Below are 25811 nucleotides of genomic sequence, written 5' to 3' on the forward strand. Positions count from 1 at the left end.
CAGTACTACCTGCATAGAGATAACTGAAATAGTGTCAGATTTTCTGTATTTCTCATTGCTTTCAGGATTTTCACAAGCCCCAGAGTTTTGTAACAACAGAGTCCATTCCCAGAGGCTTTTCAGCAGGGTAGCAAAGTTGGAATGGGAAAATCTTGAGAAGACATCTGATGTTTATGAGTTCTCATCTCCAGATCCCTCCAACAGCAACAAAACAAAACTCAACACAAATGTCACATGTTAGGAGAAGAGAAGGGAGGGAGGCACAGAGCCTTTTGCTGCCTCTATCATTACCCTCATGTTAGCCTCAATAAAATGATCAAAGCACAAAAGAACATCATTTTTAGAGCCCCAACTAAAAAGCCCATGACATTTTCACATGAAAATTGTGCTAAATCAAAGCTTTGGATTCCAAGGACAGCCTGAAAGGGTTGCAAAGCTAGAATTTGAGACTGATGACTTTCAAGAGTGTCAATTCAAGAGCCATACCTTTAAAAGGATTTTTACATCCAAGGATGTTAAAAGTTATACAATTACTTTATATGGTCCAAATATGGTTTATCTAAGTTTATGGCTTTTATTGTTAAGAATATTATTTGGCATTTGTAAACTATTATTCTATATGCCTTTTCAAGCCAAAAAGAAAATGGTATATTAATAGGCACTAAAATATTTGAAACTACAGAACTCTTCTGTTCTCAGGCATAATAGATACTGCTATTTTACCTGAACATCTGCTTTGTAGGTTAACAGTAAAGGTAATATTATTTGGAACATTTGCTTAAAATCTACTTATTAATATTGAGGTGAAGTTGAGAGAGGGGATCAGTACATTTTATTTCTGTCTTAATTTCAAAGTGCATTAAAGTAAATACCAGAGTAGCAGCCATCTCTTTTGTGTATTCAGTGACAAGCAAGGCCCAAATCTAATGAAAGATACCACTTTCTTTTCATATATAACTCTTAATATATTTCTGCACATAGCAGACAAACACTGATAATTAGCAGATAGGAAGATTATCTGAACTGCCTACTTTTTTGATAGTGTATTTTACAATAATTTAGTAAAAACTGGAATCCATACATTTCCTTTTATTTTAACATTTGTCTTAGTAAAACCTGTTGAATATAGACAATGTCAGCAGTAGGGCTTCACCATATAGTCTATGAGATGTTGGTTCTGAATAGGTTCCAGTCTCACTGATGCCGTCCTAACTGCCTGTTCTGGTCCACATCTGGGTTTCCTTTCCTACCAATAAAAATGTACTAATGATTCTTTCAGAAGTGTTGGACGAAGGTTTCCAGGTTCCAGCCACAATAGCGGAAAGATATAAAGTCGGGAGGACAATAGGCGATGGAAATTTCGCTGTGGTGAAGGAGTGTATAGAAAGGTGAGGAGGATTATTTGCTTCTAACTGCAGAAAAAAAAAAAGCTTTGGGGGTTGTGTTTTTCAAGACTATAGATTGATTTGCAGGCTGTGGCACATATGGAATAAGTCAATGTCTCAATGCCAGATGTTTTTTTTTTTTTTTTAAGGGAGGGAAAAACCTGTGTAATAATAGCTTTGAAAAACATAGATGACTAGAGACAATTTTTAAATTAAATATTTTCATTTTCTTCTGAAATGAGCAAAACCATTTTTTGTTTTGTTTAGAAGACATTGGACATGTAAAAAAATGTAAAAAATAACTGGTATTCTTTCTATGTACCTTATCTTTATGTGGATCCTGACATTCCTATATGTAATTTGTTTTTCCTAATATATAATGCCTTATGTTTAGAAATTGTCCTTGAAAAACTCGAAAGCTGGATGTGGTGTCACACATCTGTAATCCCTGTTGCTGAAAGATGCTGAAACCAGTGAATGGATGCCTTGAGTTTGGGAGTTCTAAGCTAATGTAGGATTAAAGCTAATTAGGTGTCCATACTAAGTCCAGAGCCAATGTAATGAGTCCCCAGGAAGAGAGTATCACCAGTTGCCAAACAGGGATCCAACCAACCCAGATTAGAAAAATGGGTTAGATTGAAGCTTCTTTATTTTGGGGATAGACCTTCAAAGGATGCTGTCCTCCTAAGCCAGATGATATACGGAGAGCTAGACTCAAAAAGCAAAAGATTTAAAACTTTCCATTCATTATTTCCTAGTTCATTCCATTAGGAATATATAATGTATTTGACTATGTTAATGAAAAGAAACCAGCTAGAAGAAAGGATTTAGAGCTTAAGGTATAAGGATAAGCCATGTGGAATAGTGGAAAAATCTTTGACTTTGGAGTCAGAAGACCTTAATCTGATTCTCAGCTCTACCATTATATGCTATGTGACCTTAAACAATCAACTTAACCTGAGTCTAAGTCTTAGCTTCCTTACCTGGAAGAAGTGGGTAATGATACTTATTTCACAAGGCTATTACAAAGAGTAAATGTGATATGGAATATAAAGGACTTTGTAATGCCTAAGTAGTCTATACAAATGTTACTGGTATCATCATCAATATTATCATCCCTGATTCAATGTCCCATGTTCCTTCCCAATGCTTGATTGCTACCAAATGTCACAGTCACATTCTGAAAGAATAAAAAGACAATAGAGCTCTGAATTTTCTGTAATTCTGCTGGTGGAGGGACACAGCAAATTGCCATCAGGCTGTACCTGATAATAGCTCAGTTTGATTCAAAAGACATTTTTTTTGTAGATTAATGGGTTCCAAATAAATTGTTTTATTTTTATATGTGTAGAAAATCAAACAGTAGCATTAAGAGAAAATGTTATAGTAAGAAGTCAATTTGAATGTTATTGTTTATATTTTGTTTTTTAATACTAGCTTTTTATTTTCAAATACATGCAAAGATAGTTTTCAACATTCACCCTTGCAATACCCTGTATTCCAAATTTTTCTCCGTCCCTTTTCTCTACCTTCCCCTAGACATCAAATAATCCAATATAGGTTAGCCATGTGCAATTCTTCTAAACATATTTCCACATTTATCATGCTGCAGAAGAAAGATCAAATCAAAATGGAAAAAAATGAGAAAGAAAAAAACAAACAAGCAAACAATAACCAGAAAAGGTGAAAATATTATGTTGTGATCCACATTCAGTCCCCATAGCGCTCTCTTTGGATGCAGATGGCTCTCTCCATCACAAGCCTATTGGAATTGACCTGAATCACTGCAACTGTTGAAGAGAACCCATCCATCAGAATTGATCATAACATAATCTTGTTGTTGTTTTGTACAATGTTCTCTTAATTCTGCTCATTTCACTCAGCATCAGTTCATGTAAGTCTGCCCAGGCCTCTCTGAAATCCTCCTGCTGATCATTTCTTATAGAACAATAATGTTCCATAACATTCATATACCATAACTTATTCGGCCATTCCCCACATAATGGGCATCCACTCAGTTTCCAGTTCCTTGCCACTACAGAAAAGGCTGCTACAAACATTTTTGTACATGTGAGTCCTTTTCCCTTCAAAAAACATTTATTAAGCTCCTTCATGCAAGACATAATGCTGATCATGGAATCAAAGAGAAACACATCAGCCTAACTGAGATATACATGCCATCATTCCTTCCTGGATCTGGAATCCAGGAGTACTCTATACAAATAGAGGAGATATGGGGAGAAGAGGTACTATTGACCTTGTTTAAAAGGAACACTAGGGTGTGCTAGTACTTCACACACCCATGGGAAAAAAAAAAAAAAAACAAACATTCATTTCTTGTGCTAAAATGGCCCAGAATATACTTTTCTTAATTTGTAAATTGTAACTTCCTCTCCAGTGTTAACACTTAAACTAAAGGCAGTTGGGTAGTGTAGTGAATAGAGTGCTAGACTTGAGATTTGGAAAAGCTGAGTTCAAATGCTGCCTCAGATACTTTTTAGCTATGTGACATGGGAAAATCACTTAGCTTTTTTCAGCCTCAGTTTCCTCATTTTCAAATTGGGAACAATAGTAGCATTTACTTAAAGTTACTGGATGGAGCTGCTAACCATTTCCTTCTCTAGTTCTTAGAACATACTCCAAAAAAAAACTGAAGAAATTCTCCTTGAATCAGAAGAAAAGGAGGGGTTTACCTTCTGACATTCTTTTAGATTGCCCAAGGAGGTCTCTACCCTCATAGAATCACACTTCTGGATCAAAACAACAGCTTCCCTCTCTCATAAATGAATCTGTACTTGCCCTTGTGATTAGTAGAAGTTTTACTTCATTTACATGTGACTTTTGCCTTCACTGAAATAAGTTTGAATTTCCACCCCCCAAGAAAAAGTTGTCATTCCCAACTAGCTGGCATTTAACCTGTTTGAATGGTATATTATCACAGAAGTCAGTTGCTTCTTCTAATTCTATACTCCATGGCATCCACTATTTCACAAACATAGGTATTTCTTCCATTATCTTGAACAACATTTGCTCTTGTCTTCAAGTCTTCCACATGAGCACCCACTCACCATATCAGAGATGGAAGAAAGAGACAAAGAAAGGAATGGTGTATATTTTTATAGTTTTGACTTTGGGTGTCCTATTCAATAAATTTGGGCCTTTTGGACCATCTCCCAGCAAGCTGATGGGGTTATCACAGCAACTTCATAAATCTAGGGCTTCTCTCATAATTCCATGCAATTAAAGATTGGTAGAAAGTATTAGATGGAAATACAAATTTAAATAAAACTTGTCTTCCTTTAGATATCTTCTAAGTTAATAGGGGAAACAATATCTATACACAAATAGCTACAAATTAATGAAAACTATAATGCATGCCACTAATGGGCAGAAACAAGGACATAAGAAATTCGAATAGGGAAAAAATCAGTTTTAGCTTAGATTGACTCAGAAAAAAAAGGGCATTTGAGGTAAGAATTTGAAGGAAGATTGGAATTCCAGCACAATATATAGGCTATAAAATATTTAAAGCTTCCTTATAATTCACTTGGTATTAATTTTGGTACTTTGATAGATTTATAATTTCATCCACTTCCACTGCTGATGCTGATAATTTCTTTATACTTCACATACTATTTCATTCCTGTCCATTTTATAATAAATCTTCTATAAAGTACCTTCTCAACTTGCTGCAGTAGTTCTATTTTTTAGTATATCTGGGATACCACTTTAGTCTAAATGATAGCTCTCATTTTCATCTTCCTTTCCCTAACAGACATGGCTTAATAGTGTGTTTTAGATCTCTTCTTTTATACAGGTTGTCTTTGATTTTTAATTGAACTTGGAATCTGAATAGCTAAGTCTGAGCTATAGCTCTGCCATTTACTAGTTATGTAGATAGTATCAAGTCCCAACCAGATTAAAATGTTAACTAGGAAATGTTTTTAAAAAGAAGCTTGAAAAAAAATTTCAACTTGGATTTTGTTTTGGATTGAACTGAAGTAATCAGTTTGACATAAATTAAGGTTTTATTCAGTTTTTACCCTTGTTGTTTATCACTGAGGTTAATGAAAAAAGAAAGGAATGGGGAACAGTGATGTGCTAACAGATTATCTGAACACGCAATTCTATATTGCCTCCTTGTTTGAAAGAAAAGCACCTCGAGGTAAAGGATGACCCTGGCTCATCAGAATCATAGCCCTCTGTTGGGAAATGCATGACATCAAAGGGATTTTTTTATTCAGAAAATATATTACATAATATACATATCAGAGCAGTGCACTTCAGTTAAATTATTTACTGAGTGCTTGCAATATGCTAGCATAGTATTAGGTACTGCAGGAATTCCAATGAGGTAGAATACAAAGATTCCTAAGATTTTCAAGAATTGTGTTTTCAGCATCTTCTCTTTTACAAGCCATTTTTTCTTATAACAAGAATGTATACAAGAAATCTAAGTTTAACCCTTAGGTTAAAGAGAAAAGATACTGAAGATTTTGTGGTAAATGGATTTCTTTGTTGTATTAGTGAAGGCTTCTAGTTTATCTCTGAATGGTATGTCAGACTGAGTCTGATTAGCTTTTTATCAAGTTTTAAAAAAATTAAAGCTTTCTAGGTTCTTAAATATTTACACATTCTTCCCAAAATTAGAATTATAATAGAAATCAAATCTGTGAATTAGTCATTTATTATGATGATTAAATACACATTATGTATTGTGATAAGCAAACAGCTTTTATGCTTAGTAATTCAGTGGGTTTTCTAAATGTTAACCTGGAAATGGAACACTTAACTTCTGAAAGTAAAAGTATTTAAAGCATTACAAGATGACTAAATCCTACCTACTTCACCTACCAGGGAAGTGGCAGGGCTTCTGTTCTGCTCGAGGGAGGCAGCCCAGGGGTAGCAAATCCTAATTTTAACTGTTACTTTGTAGCTCAGGCAAGACTTTAAGTTTCAATCATCACTTCCCTTGTCTTTCTGCAAAGTGAGATAGTGAATAAAGACTGATTGATCACTTTAGGATCCTATGGCCCTTTTGTCCCAGTTGCCCTGACAGAAATCACTCATTCATTCACCATTCCTCAACAAAACAAAACAAAAATGAAGCATACAATTCAAACCACAAATAACCCTTGTTTCCCCCAAAAAATAGTAATGTAATCCCTTACTTCCTTAGGGAATTGGGGGAAATAAAATAAGATAATATCTCATGAAATTCTGAGTTCTTAGGTGAAAAGGTAGAATTTCTTTCAAATTATGCATGCCTGCTTCCCTAAAGTAATTTCTACATTAGAGCCTGTGTTTATATTTACCAGGATTGTTCAACTTTTCTTATTATCATGAGAATTGAATTTTTCTTTTCTTTTTTTAACTTGCATGACTAGTAGACAAAAGTCATGACTTTGGATTGATACTAATTTATTGTGAATTCTTCTTAAAATTTAAATAGTAAATATGATTGAGAGACAGAAACAGAGAGAAACAGAGAGACACAGAGATAGAGAAAGAAGAAAGGAAGAGAAAGAGGGAAGGGAGGAAGAGGGGAAAGGGAGACAGGGAAGGAGAGAATGAGGAAGGGAGGGAAGGAAGGAAAAAGAACAACTGATTTTCTATGAATAGTTTCAGTCACACAATTTCTGGAGTGGCTATATCAGATCCACATGGGAAAAAACAGTTAGCAGTAACCAATGTTTTTCTGAGTGCATTCTACAAATCAATGGAGGGCAAAAGTCAGAGATGGCTGGTATATGCCTCCATGGTCTCACACAGTAGGGAGCATTCCCTCCCTCCCACTGTCTCTGCCATTTTCTCTCTTGTGCCCACTCAGAGATGGGCCCTTGGATCATAAAATCTATATTTGCACAAGCAAACAGAGCATTTTCTGTGTGACTCTGAGAACTCTGCAAAAAAAAAAAGAAAAAAAGAAAAAAAAAAATCATGGCCACACACCTAAAGTTGTTAGCTTGGCAGAGAGAGTGTGTAGGAAATATTAATTCAAATCTCCTCCAACGTGCTGGATTTTGGTCTAGACACTCTAAACAAATCACACACCCTCTCTGGGTCTTAATTTTTGTACACATGTACCAAGACAATCATGACCAACCCCTCCCAAAATAATTTTTATCAATGTGGATTATAGTTATTAATATTTATCATTATCAGAAATTAAATCATCCTAATATTTTTATGAAAAAAAATTTGACCTCATTGAACCCCTGAAAGGATATCAAGCATCCTTAACAAGGCCCAATACCACATTTTTATAACCACGGGGCTGTTGTTATTGTTGTTTCATTTGGTTTCAGAAATAGCCCCTAGATGGGGTTTTCTTGACAGATCCTGGAGTAGTTTTGCCATTTCCTTCTCTAATTCATTTTATAAATGCAAAAACTTAGATAAACAGGATTAAGTGATTTGCCCCCCATCAAACTGCTAGTGAGCTGTTGAGGTCAAATTTGAACCCAGGAAGATGAGTCTTCCTGACTTTAGCTGTGGCATTCTATCCACTGTACCACCTATATGCCCTGGGCTAGATGACTGTTAATGGTTCTTTCTGCATTGAAGTTGTGATCTTGTGGCCTTTTGTATTTGAGGTTAATCCTTTTCATCGTTTATGGGACAGGAATTAAACAAAATGTACTAGTAGTAATGGTGTGGTGGTAGTAGTAGTAGTAATAGTAGCAGTAGCAGCAGCAGGAGGAGGAGGAAGAGTTGTAGTAGTAGTAGCTGTCATCATCATACTTAATAAATATCTCCAGTTTTTCGTATACTAACATAATTGTCCAATGTACTTTGCAAATGTAAATCTGGAAAGTTTCTTAAAAGTCTTCCAAGTCACCCTCTTCCCTCATTTTACAGTTTTCTCATTTGTAAAATGAACTGGAGAAGGAGAAGGAGATCACTATAGTATCTCTGCCAAGAAAATCCTAAATGGGATCACAAAGAATAAGACAGGATTAAAAATGACTGAACAATGGCAGGTGACAGAGTCAGTATTTGAATTTAGATCCTTTCAACACCAAATCCAACTGGTGTTTTGTTTTGTTTTTTGGCAGAATACAAAGTTTTCATTATTTCTTTATTTCTCAACTTTTCAACTAGATTATGCTATATCTAATTTCCATTAGTCTCTTCATCAGTTAGAAAACTTGCATTTGTTTCTGTTTAAAACAAAGCATTAATGTTCCTTTAAAAAAAATTCTGGTACATTAGATAAACCATCTAAAGAAGATGTATTGATTACGGAAACAAGAATAAAACTCATTGACAAGGCCTAATGGATGGCTTGAAAATTATATCAATAGAGAGAATAGCCATGGTATTGAGATCAAAAATCTATCCAAGTTTCTATGTATACATATATTGTATTTAATATATACTTTAACTTATTTAACATGTATTGGTCTACCTGCCATCTGGGGGAGGGGGTGGGAGGAAGGAGGGGAAAAGTTGGAACAGAAGGTTTTGCAAGGGTCAATGCTGAAAAATTACCCATGCATATATCTTGCAAATAAAAAGCTATAATAAAAAAAAAAATCTATTCTTTTCAAAGTAAAAATCTTTTAGACCTAACATTAAATTCAAGGAATAAGAAATCAATTCCCTAAGAAAAATAATTTAATTCAATGGAAATTGCTTTTCATTTAAATATCTTCATAATATACTTATAGTGCTAGTACAGGCCTAGCACCAAGTAAGTGCCTTTTCTTAGTTAATTTTATATGTGTATGTACATATTTTATATGTCTATATTGATATCTCTTTAATATATATATTTCCCCCTTACAGATCAACTGCTCGAGAATATGCCCTGAAAATCATCAAGAAAAGCAAATGTCGAGGCAAAGTAAGTGCTATATCTCTATATTCATTTACATAAGCATGTATATGCTTATGTAAAGAGATATTTTCATAAAAGAAAATGCTTATAAAATTACATGTCCAAAATAAATAATCTGTAGGATATGAGTGCATTTAATTTTTTTTAAATACAGCATGTGTCCTCAATTGTAATATTAGACTTCATGTATAAATAAGTAGTTCTTAAAATTGCTATAAATATTTGGATATTAGCATTATTTCCTAATTTTTTTTTAATTTTTTCTTCCTTTGGTTTATTCCTTTGTTAGAATAGTATTTGGTTAATATTTGCTCTAATATATACTTACATACCTCCATACAATGTATGAAACTAAATCAGAACATTTTTAAAAATTTATACATTTATCTGAACCTGTTTTCCTTTATCCTCCCAAAGGAAAAAGCATTTTCCTTATTAGTCATGGAAGTGATTTTTCCTTTTGACAGGAGCACATGATTCAAAATGAGGTCTCTATCTTGAGAAGAGTGAAGCATCCCAATATTGTTCTGCTGATTGAGGAGATGGATGTGCCAACTGAGTTGTATCTTGTCATGGAATTAGTAAAGGTATGTAACTGAGGAAAAGGAAATTCACCTCCTAGAGAAGACAAGACATTTTTCATCTACTTCATAGACAGAATTCTTTCCTTCAGGTGTTATCTTTTACAATTCATGCAATATTCCTGTCTCTCATTTTATGCATTAGCTCAGAAGATTTAATATATATGTATTTCTATCATATTTGATGTATCTAAACTTGAGAAGAGAATTACTCTGCTTATTTCATCAGTGGAATTCAAAGTTTTACTGTTCAGAAAATTGAATTCTCTTAATCATTAAACTGAAAAAGAGAGAGAGAGACACAGAGAGAGATTGAGAGACAGAGAGCGCCATATCAACCAGATATAAATTATCAAAGTAAAAATCCTTTTGACTGTGACACCAAATTTAAGCAATGGGAAATAATAATAACTTAGGGAAATTCTTCAATACAGAATGGAAGCTTTTTTTAATACATAGATATAAACACTATATATGTATACATATACATATACATATACATGTACATATACATATATACATTTTATACATATACATATACATATACAGTTAAATTATTAGACTGAATAATTAGAATTATTAGACTGAATAAGGAATCCCCTGAAGAGGCATGACATTATTTGCATTTACACTATCTAATTCCATTGGGCTGGAACCAATTACTATTTTTTATAAAATAATAACTTCAAGTAGTAGGAATTTGGTCACTTAAAAGGGATTCTTTTTCAACTATCTGGACTCTAGCTATATATGTATATATGTATACATGTATATTAATCAATATTTATTAATGTGTTTAATTGAAAAGATACCAGTTCCATTATAGAATTTTCCTAGAGTAATTGTTTTTTAATTCCTTAATCTAGGTTTCATAGTTAAAAATTTTCTACATTGGTGGATACATCATCTAGTTGATGCAGCTGTTATTCTCTCTTTCCTGTAATTTAATGATTAAGGGACTTCATGTTTTTATGAGAAATAATGAAAACTTTGTATTCTACCAATAAAAGTAATGCTCTTCTATTGAATTCAGATATATCAAATATGATAGGAGTACATATGTATTAAATCTGCTGAGCTAATGCATAAAATGAGAAGCAGAAATATTCGCACTGAATAATACCACTGGACTGGAACCAATTACCATAGTTTACATAATTATAACTTCAAATAATATAAATTTGAAATACATGTGAGCATCTCTCTATTATTATTTGCTTGCATTTTGTTTTATTTCTCAGGTTTTTTTTTCCTTCCTTCTTGATCTGATTTTTCTTGTGCAGCAAGATAACTGTATAAATATGTATAAATGTATTGGATTTAACATGTATTTCAACGTATTTAACATGTATTGGACTACCTGCCTGCTAGGGGAGGAGGTGGGAGGAAGGAGGGGAAAATTTGAAACAAAAGATTTTCCAAGGGTCATTGTTGGAAAAATCACCCATGTATATGCTTTGCAAATAAATAAATGAAAGAAAGAAAGAAATTAAAAAAGAAGAAGAAGAAGAAATACATGTCAGCACTTCAGTGAAGTCCTTATTCACATTAATCAGGACTTACCTTATATACATATAAATATATATGCATATTACACTCATATCTTAGAATAAGATTTCCTGTCAGAATTCAAATGGCCCACATTAATTCAGTCTTCAAGATAATAGTGCCCTTCTATTCATAGACACATTTTAAAATTCCATGGTGTCCTATTTTTCAAAACTTATCTCCTTTTTACTTTAATTTTACTTTTTTGTTTTAATTTAGTTTAATTTTAAGTGTCATTTATTCTTTTTTACTTGTGAGATAGTCTTAACTAGCTATTCCCCATTTTTCAAGCTCTCTACTAGTAAAGATGTCTGTCAAAACTATATCCATATCTTTGAGTCCTCCTTTCTGAAACAAAAGGGAGATAGCATTGTAGGGTGGAAAAATGCTCCAGCATATGAAGAATTTAAGAAACTTTTGGAAACAACTAAGATGTCTGAAAATGGGATTGGCTTTTAGATAAAAATGGGGGAAGGGAAGGAATTAGCACAAGAAATTTGACACAAAACTAATTTATTGTTTTTTGAAAAATCCTGTGTAAGTGTATGTTGAAAAATCAGTCTTGAATGTTCTATTTTGAGTTTTCAAGTGTACTTTATATTTATATTAGACCCCTTAGCATATTTGGTTGGGAGATTATATTCAAAATATAACTGTTCTCATTCATGTTGTTTTCCATTTAATTATCTGTTTTCAAGGACAACATTTAAGGAAGTACAAATGTTTATTTGGGCTTCCAATCAAGAGAAGTTTTATTTATTTCACTTATGACTGGCAAAATGGTGACATGAATAGAGACCCTTCTTTGGAGTTAGGAAATTCCACCTCTGATTTCATACTGTGACCTCTTGAGAAAGCAACTTAGGTTCTCAATAACCCAAGCAACTCTTTAAGATTATAAATTGTAAAGTAAATACCAATCTGTATTAGTGTAAAGGGTTTTCTGACTAGGAGATCTTGATGCCAATGAAATCACAGGTTAGGTTCACAATAATTTCATTATTTTTTAACAGCTTTAGTGCTACTTATTTCACCATCAATTTCATTATATAAATGTTATAGAATGTGCTTTTCTCAGCACCAAGGACAGTATTTTTACAACAATATTAATTATCAGTCCAACAATTGCTGACTGTTTTTCCTACCTACCTACCATGTGTTGTTAGAATCAGCTAGCCATCTGTTATTGACTGACTTTTGAAGATCAGAGTTTAAATCCAATTTTCAAACAGCAGAGGAATACAAGACAAAAAGGTTTGAAATTGTAGTGTGTTTTGCCAATTAATATAATACTGTGGATTATTGATCATCATATGTTCACATTATGACTGCCAATGAACTCTACTGGTGGGAAAGTCATTTCACTGAATGATTCTAAAGGTACCATTAGTATTCCCAGATGCTAGAATATCTTAGCAACAATTAAGCCAGGGAATATTGGTATAAGGACCATTCATTTCTTTTTTTTGTTATGGTTATTATTGCTCTTCTTCTTCTTCTTCTTCTTCTTCTTCTTCTTCTTCTTTTTTGCAAAGCAATTGGAGTTAAATAACTTGCCCAGTGTCACACAACTAATAAGTGTCAAGTGTCTGAGGCCAGATTGAACTCAGGACCTTCTGAATCCTGGGTTAATACACTGTAATCCTGGGATACACTGTGCCACTTAGCTGCCCCTACAACCATGCACTTCTGCACTGAACATGAAATAGACTAGGCCCAAGTTCCTAGTTTTAAGAGTTAAATCTTATTGTTGTGAGAGTATAAGTCTGGAGGCTTCTCAACAAATCAAAATTTGTCCTAATCTAAAAGGTTTAAGGAATTTTTCTTATTTAAATTTAAATTGGCTTATGATGTCATTATTTACCAGAGTACCAACTATCAGATTATTTCTGAGTCCTCTCAAAAATGCAGAATATGATATTACACCTATCCTCAAAGACTAATAATTTCCTCGTTCATATAAGTATTTTTAGTTCATAATGAACACAATTTTTTTTGGCATACTAGTGATTTCATCAGGGTAGGAAATTCCCTGATGTACAAACCTCTCCAACTTTGCAGATTGATAGCTTACTACTAATCCATAGTCTTTAAAAGCTGCATGGGGTACTGAAAAGTTAAATGATTTAACTGACAATCATAACCCTAGTATATTTTAGAGACAACAGTTGGATCCAGGTCTTTTTTACTATAAGGCCAACTCTATCTATTATGCAGTACTATCTCTGTATTTATGAATACCACAAACAAAATGTAAGCACAGCTTATTAAAACATGCAAAATCTCTGGTTCCTGATTTTTCCTAAAAGATAAAAAAATAAAATAATGAAACCAACAGTCACCTATGTCCACAAGAATAATTTATTATAAGTTCTCCTTTGTCAATCAGCAAATATATTTCTTCTTCTTATATAAAAAACACTGTATTAGGTGATAAAGAGCAGTTTTTATTAAAGATGATTAAGTAAATAATATAGACAGTAAGTGATATGAGAACTCAGAGAAGGAAGAGGGCCTGAGAGAAGAGATATGTTGGATCTACACTACTAAGAATAGGTGAAACATTTGGATAGATAGAGAAGATATGGAAAAGAAGAGTAAACTTTAAAATCAGGAATTAGCATGATATGTTTGAGGAACAAGGAGAATAGTAAAGCTAGATGAAAAGGTTTATATGGGAACAGATAAAGAAATTGTATTTGAAAGATTACAGAGAGCCATAAATGCCTAAAAAGGAAGGATTTTATTTTATAAGCAGGAGGTAAATTAGTATAAATTCTTTTTTATTATTATTTTATGTTTAATTTATGGAATAAACCAAGCATTTCCATAGCACAGTACCATAAAAAAAATGATTGCACATGAAACTGCAGATCTACTATGTACAATTTGCTATTTCTTTCAAATATATAACAAAATTAACCTGTAGATTTCTATTTTTCTTCCCTCCCCCCATAGCTTTTCTCCTCCCATCTCCCCAATTCTTAAGGAAAGAAGAAAACATGAAATCTGAGGGATTTTTTTTTTGAAAGACTTACATAGAGGTCAGGAAATTTGATAGGAATTATTTTTAAGTAGAAGCTCATAGAGTTTGGACTAGAAAAGAATAACTGTACAGCTGTAAAGGCAAGACCCTTTTAAATTAGATCACTGGCATTTAATCTTTGCCTTCTCTCTTTCTTCTTTTGTCCTTCCACAAACAAATAAAAAAACAGTTGCATGTCATTTTAAGCAATAATAAAAACAGATAAAAGTGGAACTCATGAAATGTTTAGAGACATAAAGGACATCATTCTACATGGTTTGGTTGCCATTGTTCTATGGAGGATTTAAGGGAGGACATTACATAGAATGAAACAGAATGAAAATGCATGGATAAATTATCATCTGTACCTCTTGTATGAGTATAGGGTAGAGATTCCTCCTAATTCTAAATTATGAACCTATGACCATATATCTTCAAATTCCTACAGTATATCTTCCTATGGGTGTCCCAATATTATTTCAAATTCAATATATTTAAATTTAAACGTTTTTAAATTATAACAGGTTCTACTTTCCAAATGCCCCATGTCTATCATTGTTACTATCATTCTTGTATATCCAAATTTTACTCATATTTTACCTTTTTCTCTTCTCCATTGCTCACATCCAAGAAGTTATTAGATTTTGTTAGCTATTCCTTCAAATCATTATTATTAATCCAAGTTCTCATCACCTAATCACTCCTTTTTTATAGTCAGATAGCAAATCAGGTTGCAGAACTGAATAACAACAGAACCCAACAGTTTTCTCTGTTATGTGTAGGAATGATTTATAACTGTGTTCAAATGCTATTAGTACACTTAGGTTTAAACTGTAGAAAAAGGTCCAGGGGTTGAAATTGGAGCCTAAAATCATTCTACCTTACATATGTATCATAGAATCATTTTTAAAGGTTCTCCTACCAAATTAGAAAGGAATGATTGTAATTATAAGATACACTCAAATAACTAAGCATCCTAAAAACTTGTATCTGAGGCATTTTCTTCCCTCCACCTTCCTTCATTTATTTTTTGTTTAATTCCCTCCTTTTATTTTTCCTTTATTCCCTCCCTCCCTTTATTCTTTCCTTTCTTCATTCTCTTTCTTTCTTTTCCTCTAACTTTATTCCCTCCCTTATTCCTTTCATTCCATTCCTTTTATGTTCTCCTCTCATTCTTTCTTCATTCCTCATTCTTTTATTACTTTTTTCCTTTTCTCCTCATTCTTTCTTCTCTCTCAGTCTCTCTCTCCCTTCTTTCTTTTTCTTTTTTTTAAATGCTTCATTTTTTTTCTCGTTTTTCCTCACAAAGAAACATCTTATATTGAATCATCTTGCAATAGGACTATTTCAAATAAGCTCAATTGGTCTGTTCATTTCAGAAGCAATAGGAGATATTAATAAACATGTGTATTATTTCCATAATTCTTTTTTCTCTGAAGGTTATAAATATGTCTCTTGATTATGTGATATATGTGAAAGGTTTACACATGAACCAAAGTACATAGGTGGAACAAAACAGCTTTGGGGACCCACTTTCATTAATTAGTAGGCAGTTAAAAATGGTTTAGGAAATTTCTGCTTTTCTCCTTTGAGTTTTAAGTGGAGGGCAGGTGAGTGATGGTACTGACTTTTTACAGAAGAAAAAGAAATTAGTCTAAGAGGTAAATAAAGGAAAATTCTTAAAAATCTATCTTTGATTCTCCCTGAAATATGTCAGTTTGTTCTACAGGTGGTTCTATTAGATGATCTACTAACATGCCATATTCTTACTATTTTGTTCTCAGGGAGGTGACCTTTTCGATGCCATTACCTCCACAAACAAATACACAGAGAGAGATGCCAGTGGGATGCTCTACAATCTGGCCAGTGCCATCAAATATCTGCATAGTCTGAACATTGTTCATAGAGACATCAAACCGGAGAACTTATTGGTAAGAAATATAATTTCTAGTCTCATCAGAACTTGGAGTTCTTGACAAGCACTTATTGACCTTTCTAATCTATTTAATTTTCTTTACTTTTAAACCTAAAAATACAATTTGAAACTGCCATTTCAAGATAAGCACGAGGAGAGCTAAGGGGAATAAGACTGTCTGCAGTGGTCCCTCAGGGACCAGAAAGAGTTAATGTTGCTCATCAGAGTTCTCACTGTTCCTAAGAAAAGATTGAGATTGAGAAAATCTGGGTCAGTGAAGCACTACTTTCATGGTTTGGGGCAATGTAGGGAGTCTCTTCCAAAATTTTTGCTGTAGACATCTCAGCATGGGCCCTACCTTCTATACTTATTCTTTTACTGTGCAGTCTGAGAAAAGTGGGCTGCAGTTAACATGCTACTGTTCAAACCCCACAAAGTCCTAAGATAACAAATCTAATAACATCATTTCCAGATGAATTGTTGGATGCCTTAGCAATAAGGTGAAACAAAGATAGTAGGAGAAAAGATTGACATTAGATCCATCAGCAATTTTTCAGACTCAGTTGAATATTTTCAGAATGATTCATTTTTTTAAACTGTTAGTAGGTTAATATAACATTTTACCTATATTTTCTGCTTTTATCTTTCCCTTTTTCTTTTCTAAATTAATTTTAGCATTCCCATATCATTTATTAACTTCAGAAAATCTTTTAATTTTGTACACCTGTTCCTGGATAGAAATATTATTGGATGATAGAGCACTAGTTGGCAGAGAGGAAATTTCAGGTGAGAGAGATCATTAGGAATACCAGAATTCAAATCCCAACTTACTACTATGTGATCATAGGCAAGTTACTTAAATAAATCTAAGCCTCAGTTTCCTTGCCTGTAAATTGAAGAGACTGAAATCAGGGATCTGGAGCTATAAACTTATTATCCTGAAATCCAAAGGAGCAGATTTGGCTAAATGAGTAAATGAGTCCCTTAATACAAAAACTTATTCTATGACTGTACAAAAGTATGAATTGTAAAAAATAGATTTAGGTTTTGTAGAGGAGTACAGGAGTCACCCATAGAGACATAAACTATTTTTGTCTCAAAAGAAAAATACCTAATCAGCAATCAGTATATATTTTATATATATATATATGTATATATATATATACATATATATATACACATATATATATGTCAGTATATAAATACACATATATTTATCTATATTTATTACATAATATATAAATATACATTTATACATATACATAAATAGATAAATATATAAATAGTATATAAAATCCTACAATTGTATCCTTCTGATCATTTGACATCTCTTTTAAAAGACCTATTTTGTTGTCCTTAATCATTAATTGATGATTTATCAGTCTAAAAGTGTACCCTCTAGTGACAATAAAAGACAATTGCAGGATCTGCTTGAAAAATCTAGTTTAACACCTCTTCAGCATTTCTGGGGCAAAACAGAAATGATTACTATTTAGATTCACTCTGAGTCAATCAGGACCCAAACAATGACTAGTTGGAGCTTGTCCTGGGATTTATTATCGGCCAATTAATGAAAATCGGTGTGATTTGGCTTTAAGGCATAGTGAAGAAATGGAAGAAATAGAAGAAATCACACATGCATACATATATCAATATGTATATACATATATGTGTGTATATGCACACATGCACACATATATAATTTTTTAAAACATACACTGGTAAGGATGTGATATTCTATGTGGACAGAATGAAGAGGAACAGGAAGGAAAGAAGAAAGAAGGGAGAGAAGAAAGGAAGGAAAAGAAGGAAGGAAGGAAGGAAGGAAGGAAGGAAGGAAGGAAGGAAGGAAGGAAGGAAGGAAGGAAGGAAGGAAGGAAGGAAGGAAGGAAGGAAGGAAGGAAAGAGAGAGGGATGGTGGGAGGGAGAAAGAAAAGGGGAAAAGGGAAGGGGAAAAAGGAAAAGGGGAGCGAGGAAGGAAAAGGGGGAGGGAGGAAAGAAAAGAGGGGAGGGAGGGAAAGAATTTCCCAACTGAGCAGTTCCAGTTGGGTATCCAATGGGACATTTCTACTCACAAAAGTTGTTGTCTGTCCTTTGTTCTTGAAGAGGCCTTCTACAAAAATGAAGGACAAATAACCATGGCAACAACTCCAGTCATCCTGATCTACAGTTTGCCAGGGGACACATGGGTCTGAAGGAATGAGGCTAGTGACTTTGCATAGCTCATCCTCATTTAAATCTAATTCACTGGCAAGTCAAGACATCATGGCCTTTCTGATGTCAATCTCACTTAAGTCATTTAATTTACAACATGATTCCTGTATGATTCCTTGTATTCAGCTGACTTTTTAAAAAACAATTCTTCATGCACTCTAAACCTGCTCTTAATGACAAAACATAATACACAAATATATTTTGAAGATCCAGACAGTGGATTTTCCTTCACATACATTCAAATATTCACTTATATGCATATATTTGCTATTACTCAGTTTTCTTCCTACTTTGGACTGGCACGGAAAAGTACAAGAATATGACTATTGGAAAATACTTTTCTCCTCAATTTTAACACAAGCCTGAGGCTCAAAAAGAATGTGGGATGGGGAGGAGGGAGATTCCAGAGAACAGAGGCAGCATCTCTGAAGGGAGAGAGATCAAAGGTCAAAAAAAGCATAGAATTATTTCCAGCCTAGTATTTTGAAATCTAAATTTTACATTCTAACTAGATATTGCCCTTCTCCTTCCCATCTTACTGATTCTATAAAAAAATCTTTTTCCCTTTGTCTTATTTCTATCATCTTAAGATTTATATTTATTTTATCATCCAGTATAATATACTAAACAGAATATATCTGAAATTAAGTTTAATTTTTTTCTAATTTATTTAGAACCATGTAATAATATAAAATTTTAGTGCATCTTTTTAAAAGGAAGTTTTTAGTAGGGATCATGGCATAGTGGATAAAATGTGACAATTAGAATCAGAAAAATACAAGTTCAACTTCTTAGATGCTTGCAGCATCTCACATTCTCCATCAGCCTCAGTTTCCTCATATGCAAAATGGAGGTAATGATATAACTGTAATACCTACTACAAAAAAATTGTTTTGGAGATTCAAAGGGGGTAATAGGTTTCTTAAGGCTAAAATAATCTTTAAAAATTAAAAAGTTAATGGTTTTAAGAGAATACAAAAAACAGCAAGGTACTGATCAAGTTTTACTTTACTCCTTGGAAGATGAAATACTTTTAAATAAATCAATTTATCTGAAAATGAAACCTCAGATTCTAATGCCATGAATTCTTCAACTTGTTGAATAGGAGTTTCTTTAAAATCAGTCAAACTTTAAACATGGAGTTGTATTATTAAATACTGAATTATAATTTTGTCAGCTTCACAGATGTGAAAAATACTTTCTTGTTTAATCTAGGTTTTATATAGCCATTTTGAATATCTTTTGAGCTTTTCTGGGTAATTAGTTCAAGGACGCCAATGATTCTTTGGCCAAATTATCAATAGAGTTATCCCATAGTCCTAGCATAGTAGTGATGGGAATTATGTTTGGTTTGATACATCTGCTATAGTAGTCAGCATTTAGCTCTCTAACACAGGATCACAAGAATATTGCACATTTATCCTCAGGGTTTGGGGGGGTCATCTGTGGAGTTTCATGTTGTTTTATGATCACCTGCTGCATTTTATTACTTTATATTAAAGAAAATTTTTTTAAAGTAACTTTTCCTAGTGGTCTGACTTTCCCATTCAAGGCAAATCAGTTCTATATACAAATATCAATTGTTCAGCAACTTACTGCTGAGTACACAAACCCAGAGAAATGAAAAGAGAAAAAATCCCCCTTTTTCAGTGACTCCTAATATAAAATACCAGTATGCCAAAAGTCTGCATACCTAACCTTTCACTGTGTCTATTCTTGGTAGGACATGCCTTCATGTTTTAATTGGGCCCTTTTTTCATAATTGCTGCTATTTAACACGTTTATTCTGTCAAATCATGGGATGTCTTTATAGCCGTATAATAAACCCTAGAGAACAACTTCACTGACTGTAGCCATCTGCAATGATCACAAGAGCAGCTTACAAAATACTGACAGTCTTTATAGTAATAGGATACATATGGCAGCCCACAATTATGTGTAGCTGCATTCAATTAGTGCTGTACAATTACACAGTTTTATTGCTTCGTTAAAACAGTGAAAGCACTACATAGTGGGTAATTTGCACTAATCCCCGTCTCTTTAATAGCCCTTCAGCATTTAAATGTAGGAGAGCATCTACAGTATTTATTGTGCCTAAGACGAACATTAAATTATCTCTCATGGTGTGATTACTCCTTGATGAACAATTAATGTCCCACCACCTCACGTGTGAAGCATGTTGGTCATGGGCTTTACTTAAAATGTAGTTAGAATGGAAGCAAACTTATTTTCTTATTTTACAAGAAGCCCCCATCACTGAAGCAACTCAGTTTAAGTTATCTAAGTAGTTTACACTTGTAGCCTGTGGTTGTCAGCTCTAAAGTATGGTTACATTAAGGAGAGATGTAAAGGAATAGAGTAAAGTGACTTCAGTGAGTAGTATATATCCTAAGACTTGGTATTTTAAACATGAACTTGTTAGACGCTTTGAACTAAGTTTTTAATTAAAAGTTAGAGATCTTTAAAATGGATTTATAGCTGCCATTTGGGAAAATACTTTCTGGAGGTAATTTTTTTTTTTTTTTGTGAAACAGATGTATTCAACAATCTGTGGTTTTAACAAAGTTTTAATTAGATTTTTAAATCATGCTACCCCTGCCCATCTTTTATTGGTGTAGCAACAGACAAGTATTTCTCCATCTGTGACTGTTGCCCTTTCATATGAGAAGACTCAGTTGTAGAAGCTTATTAGAACTTTTATTCATGACTAATCTTTCATTGGTCTATGGTAGACATTCTTCTTAAGTGTTTTCTCTTCTACAGAGAAAAAAAAAAATGACCCAGCAATTAAGTGATTTATAAAAGTATTTTAAACTACAATCTAAAGCTGAAACTCTAGATAGTTGATTAACTCATAACAAGTTTTTAAAACATATTTTGTTTGTGAATAGAAATGTTTCGAATTATGTTCTGACCTCTGAGTTTTTATTTTCTCTCCTAAGCAATACCATGATCTGCCCATGTTAATTTTCTTTAAAATTTTATAACATAAGTCACAGGAGGAGAAAAGTTTTGATCTAGCCCTTAAACATGAAAACATTTTAAAGTAGCATTATTAAAAGAAGTGAAAGAGGGATCAAAAAAGACACAAAAATACAATGACTGTCAAAAATAGCATATTCAAATTATTTTTAAATTGGATTAGGAACAATCATTCCTTTGAGTCAGTCAATCTTTTATTTGTTTTAAAGTAATATTTTTATCCTTATTAATAGTTACTGTGGTTTTGAATTCTATCATAAAGCTACATAAAATATTTAGTATCCATTTTTACCATGTGCTGAGTTGTTGGTGTATTCCACCAGTACAGCAGTTCTCATAGTGTTCTATAAAATCCAATTGGTCTGGGTGTTGTAAAAAGGCATTTCCATAAGAAAATTATGTTGTTATCTAAGAATAGGAGAGGATGGGTCCTGGGGAGAAAAGCCTCTCAAGAACCAAACCAAACATTGGTCAGATACTTCACATGTGCAGGAAGGAATTTGTTGTACCTACTTCATCTTTGCCCAGGTACAAGAGATAAAGTCTTTATATCAAATGGCCACCTAGTCCTTTCTACTCCAACCCAACATGATCCCATCATTTCCCATCACATTGTGCTCATGTGCCCCTCCAGTCTTATCTTATGCATCCCTATGCTTACCTCACAGCACTCCCCTACCTGTAACACTTAATTGTCTATCCCTATATCTCACATACACAATCCCCTTTACATTCATTCTCCTGACATCTATCTTATTTTCCTCTCAACCCCTCACACAAGAATTATGATCTGTCTTATTATCAAGTACATTTCAAAGGGAATTTTGGGTTTAGGGATTGGGGGAGAGACTTTTTTGGTATGGTTTTGACAAGATAGCCAGAGAATCCCCTTCTGATTCTATGAAGTTTTATGACTCTGTAATTTAGTCTTATACCACAGTCTATCACACATATACATGCCCTCTTCTCCTCTACCCTATTTGACATTTGACTCACCAGCTTTCTCCCACCATTTGTCTGAAACTAACATAAGTCCCTTTATAGTATGCATCTGATAGCCCCATATACACATATTCATTGACTTTTATCACCTTGTCTATCCCTTTCCTTTTGTGTTTCCCTCCCTTTTTCTCTCTTCCCTTTCTCCATCTTTCTCTTTCCCTCTCCTTTCTCTTTCTCTCTCTTCTTCATCCCTATTCCCTTGCTTTCACTTCTCCCTCCCCCCACATGTCATGGATTATACCTTACATCACATGTCTATCACACATGCAACCATCTCCTCTCACATTGTATTTGGCACACGTGCACCTTCATATAATAGCCCTCATGACCTGCATTTTGTTCCAAAAGAGAGATGTAACAAAAATACCTTTGGTAAGTACAAAGGAATGACATGATCCTCAGTCAGACCTAGAATGTGATTTATAACTTGCTCCGTGGGTGGCTGCTTTTGTTCTTAGGTTATTGTAGAATGTGGGGTAAAGCATGTACAATTAAAGCAAGCACTGTGTTCTGAGAAATGCCATGGAAATACTGAAGACGAAGAAGAAAAAGAAGAGATGTAGAAAGCAATAATAAGGACCTAAGTCTATCTAATTTTATAAAGCATGTGCCATCAGTATGTGGGTAATAGTGGAGGAGGGGTAAAGGTTGAACTGCCTTGCTTCGTAGAAAGTTAACATTCCAATGGAATTGTAGAATCCAGGAGAATAGACTAGGTGACCTCTGAAATATTTTCTCTCTATAAATGCTATGACTAAATGTGAACATTCCTTTAAATTCAAAGGCTACTTATGTTCTATGAAAACATTTAAGTATTTTTCTGGAAGATTAGCAGGGTTAATACTTGAATATAATGAATATTGAATTTAGAGCAAATAAATAGCTGTTGAGTAGATAAGAGAGACTTCTTTTACCTAGCACACTTTTTCAATTCAATCAAATATTTATAATAATAATCATTTATTGTGTGCAGAGCATTATGGCTAGGTACTAGGGAACAGAATTAATATGTTGAAGCCCTTGATCCTATCAGTTTATCCCTGATCAATGTTAGACAACTTTCATCAATGTTAGCAAGATAGGCAACTTCCCAGCATGGTAAATTAATGGAACAAGATCAACTTGGGTTGACATTAACTTCAGAATGCCACAGGGCTTTGTCCTTGACCTTTTGTGCTGCTTTAATTTTTGGTCAGTGTCTTGGATTAAGACATAGATAGCATGTTATCACAAATTTTCAAATAACATAAAAACAGAGATAGCTAACACTGTGAATGACAGTTTCCAGTAGAATGTTGACAGGCTCAGATGACGAAATGCATATAAGATGATGAAATTTAATGGGAACAAATGTAAAGCCTTTACCTCTGAATGAAAAAAAATCAATTTTACAGGTATAAGTTTAGGGGGCATGATAATTTTCATCTTAAAAAATATCTAGGGGGCTGCCTAGTTGTGTGATCCTGGACAAGTCACTAAGTGCCATGGAATAAGTTAATCTCAATTTTTTCTTTGAAAAAGGAAAGTACATTGTAGTAGATGACATCTAAAGACTATTCTTGTTCTAAATCTGTAAACCTATAATTGTTAGCTCAGAACAAGTCCATTCTTAAATGATACAGCAGCCAAAAAAAGTAAGTGAAATCTTAAAAATCTTAAACTGAATCAAGAGATTCATACTGTCCAGGATGAAAGAGGTGATCATCTCAGTGAATTCTGTCTGGGCCAGAACACTTCTGGAATATATTTGTGTAGCTCTGCACTTACATTTTAAGAAGGAAATTAACAAACTGGAATGAATCCAGAAGGGATGAAGAAAGTAGAGTTCATGCAATGAAAAGATCAATTGAAAGAATTTCTCCAAAGTAGAGGAAACATTTGGGAGAGATAAGAGAGAGATACTTCAAGTATTTAAAAGTTTGTCATTTGGAAGAGGAATTAAGCCTTGTTCTGCTTGGATCCAGATGACAGAATTAGGAGCAAAGATTGAGAGGTAGATTCCAGTTTGATAACTATGAGTTATTCCTAACATTAGAATTGTCCAGAAGAGAATGGACTACTTCAGAAGTAGGTCAAATGTGTTCTTACTAAATGTCTTCAGGATGTATATGTGCCATTTGTGAGTTTTTGTGGTCCTGTTGTGGACTTCAGGTCAACCTAACATCTCAAGTTATCCTTAAGTCTCTGACTTGCCTCCAGAAAGACTCAACTCCACTTGGACAGTGGTCATTTCTAAAACATACCTTGGTCTCAATCTTGTGTCTGAAATAGGATTGAGGACTTACCCTCTTATTCCTAAGCTCCCTCTCCCTAAGAGAGAAGGCTCCAAATAACAAATAACATCTAAACAGCTGGATCCAAATCATCTTTGCTGATGAAATAACTTAGCTAGCCAGACACATCTGCACTTATGCAGCACTTATGCAGCAACTTAGCTGCAACAAAATGGGAAGTTAATCTATTTCTTTCCCAAAAAAAAGCAGACATAGTATATGTATAGTAGCTGTTCTCCTGATGTCCAGTGAAGTGCCTTGCCATGCAACAACTTCAGTTACTAAGGCAAATAACAGATGATCTTAGAGTGAAAACAGAAGATCAAGTAGGAAGTAACTTCCTTGAAGAATTCTTTTGATGTGAGGAGGAAAATAATCTTTATTTTCTTGAAAAAAAAATCTCTTGAGAATATCACTTGCTGGAATACTTAGTTTTTTCCATGGTTTTCTTTTTTTCCTTCCTAATTGTTTCTGATGGAAAACTGAGGGTGAGATTCCTGAACATCTTTATATTGATTCTTTGAAGGCAGAATTTGAGGGACAATTTTTTATAATAAATAATTTCTGATCATCACAGACTAGCATTAAAGGAAGATGAAATATATAATTTTTTATCAAAAAAGCAAGTTAGATAGAATAGATAGCATGTTAGATAGAAAGATAAAATAATTTTTCTCTCTTATCAATAGCATGCTCTTGAAAGAATCCCCCCACCCAGAACATGCTAATAATAATTTTCCTTCAATGGTTTCAAATCACCTCAGCCAAAGTGTAAATATTCCCTTCACTGATTTAAAAAATATACTGAATGGGGACTGTCAAAATCGGTGGTGCCTAGCACTTAATACTAGAAAGATAATTTTAATGAACATGTGTGTGTAATGAGATGACCTGAAAAATGCTTCCTTTGCTTATTAAAAAATTGAATTTTAAAATCTTTTTTGTAAAGGACATGAATCAATACATCTTAACAAACTATAAGACATTTTTAGAGAATTAAACTCTGTCACTTCATTTCTTCAGTAAAAGATGATTTTATTTTT

At 33.5% G+C, this 25811-nt stretch overlaps 1 protein-coding gene across 4 annotated transcripts in view; it reads left to right on the forward strand.

Moving 5' to 3' along the window:
• DCLK1 (doublecortin like kinase 1) overlaps positions 1 to 25811 on the forward strand; it is a 393205-nt gene that overhangs the window by 316436 nt on the left and 50958 nt on the right. For all 4 annotated transcript variants that reach the window (XM_051986464.1, XM_051986465.1, XM_051986468.1 and 1 more), the window contains 4 exons: positions 1280 to 1388; positions 9177 to 9234; positions 9696 to 9815; positions 16167 to 16313. In XM_051986464.1, coding sequence (XP_051842424.1) covers positions 1280 to 1388; positions 9177 to 9234; positions 9696 to 9815; positions 16167 to 16313 — 434 coding nt within the window. The remainder of the gene's footprint in view (positions 1 to 1279; positions 1389 to 9176; positions 9235 to 9695; positions 9816 to 16166; positions 16314 to 25811) is intronic.

The sequence above is a fragment of the Antechinus flavipes genome, chromosome 3, assembly GCF_016432865.1.
Source record: "Antechinus flavipes isolate AdamAnt ecotype Samford, QLD, Australia chromosome 3, AdamAnt_v2, whole genome shotgun sequence".
Classification (NCBI taxonomy): domain Eukaryota; kingdom Metazoa; phylum Chordata; class Mammalia; order Dasyuromorphia; family Dasyuridae; genus Antechinus; species Antechinus flavipes.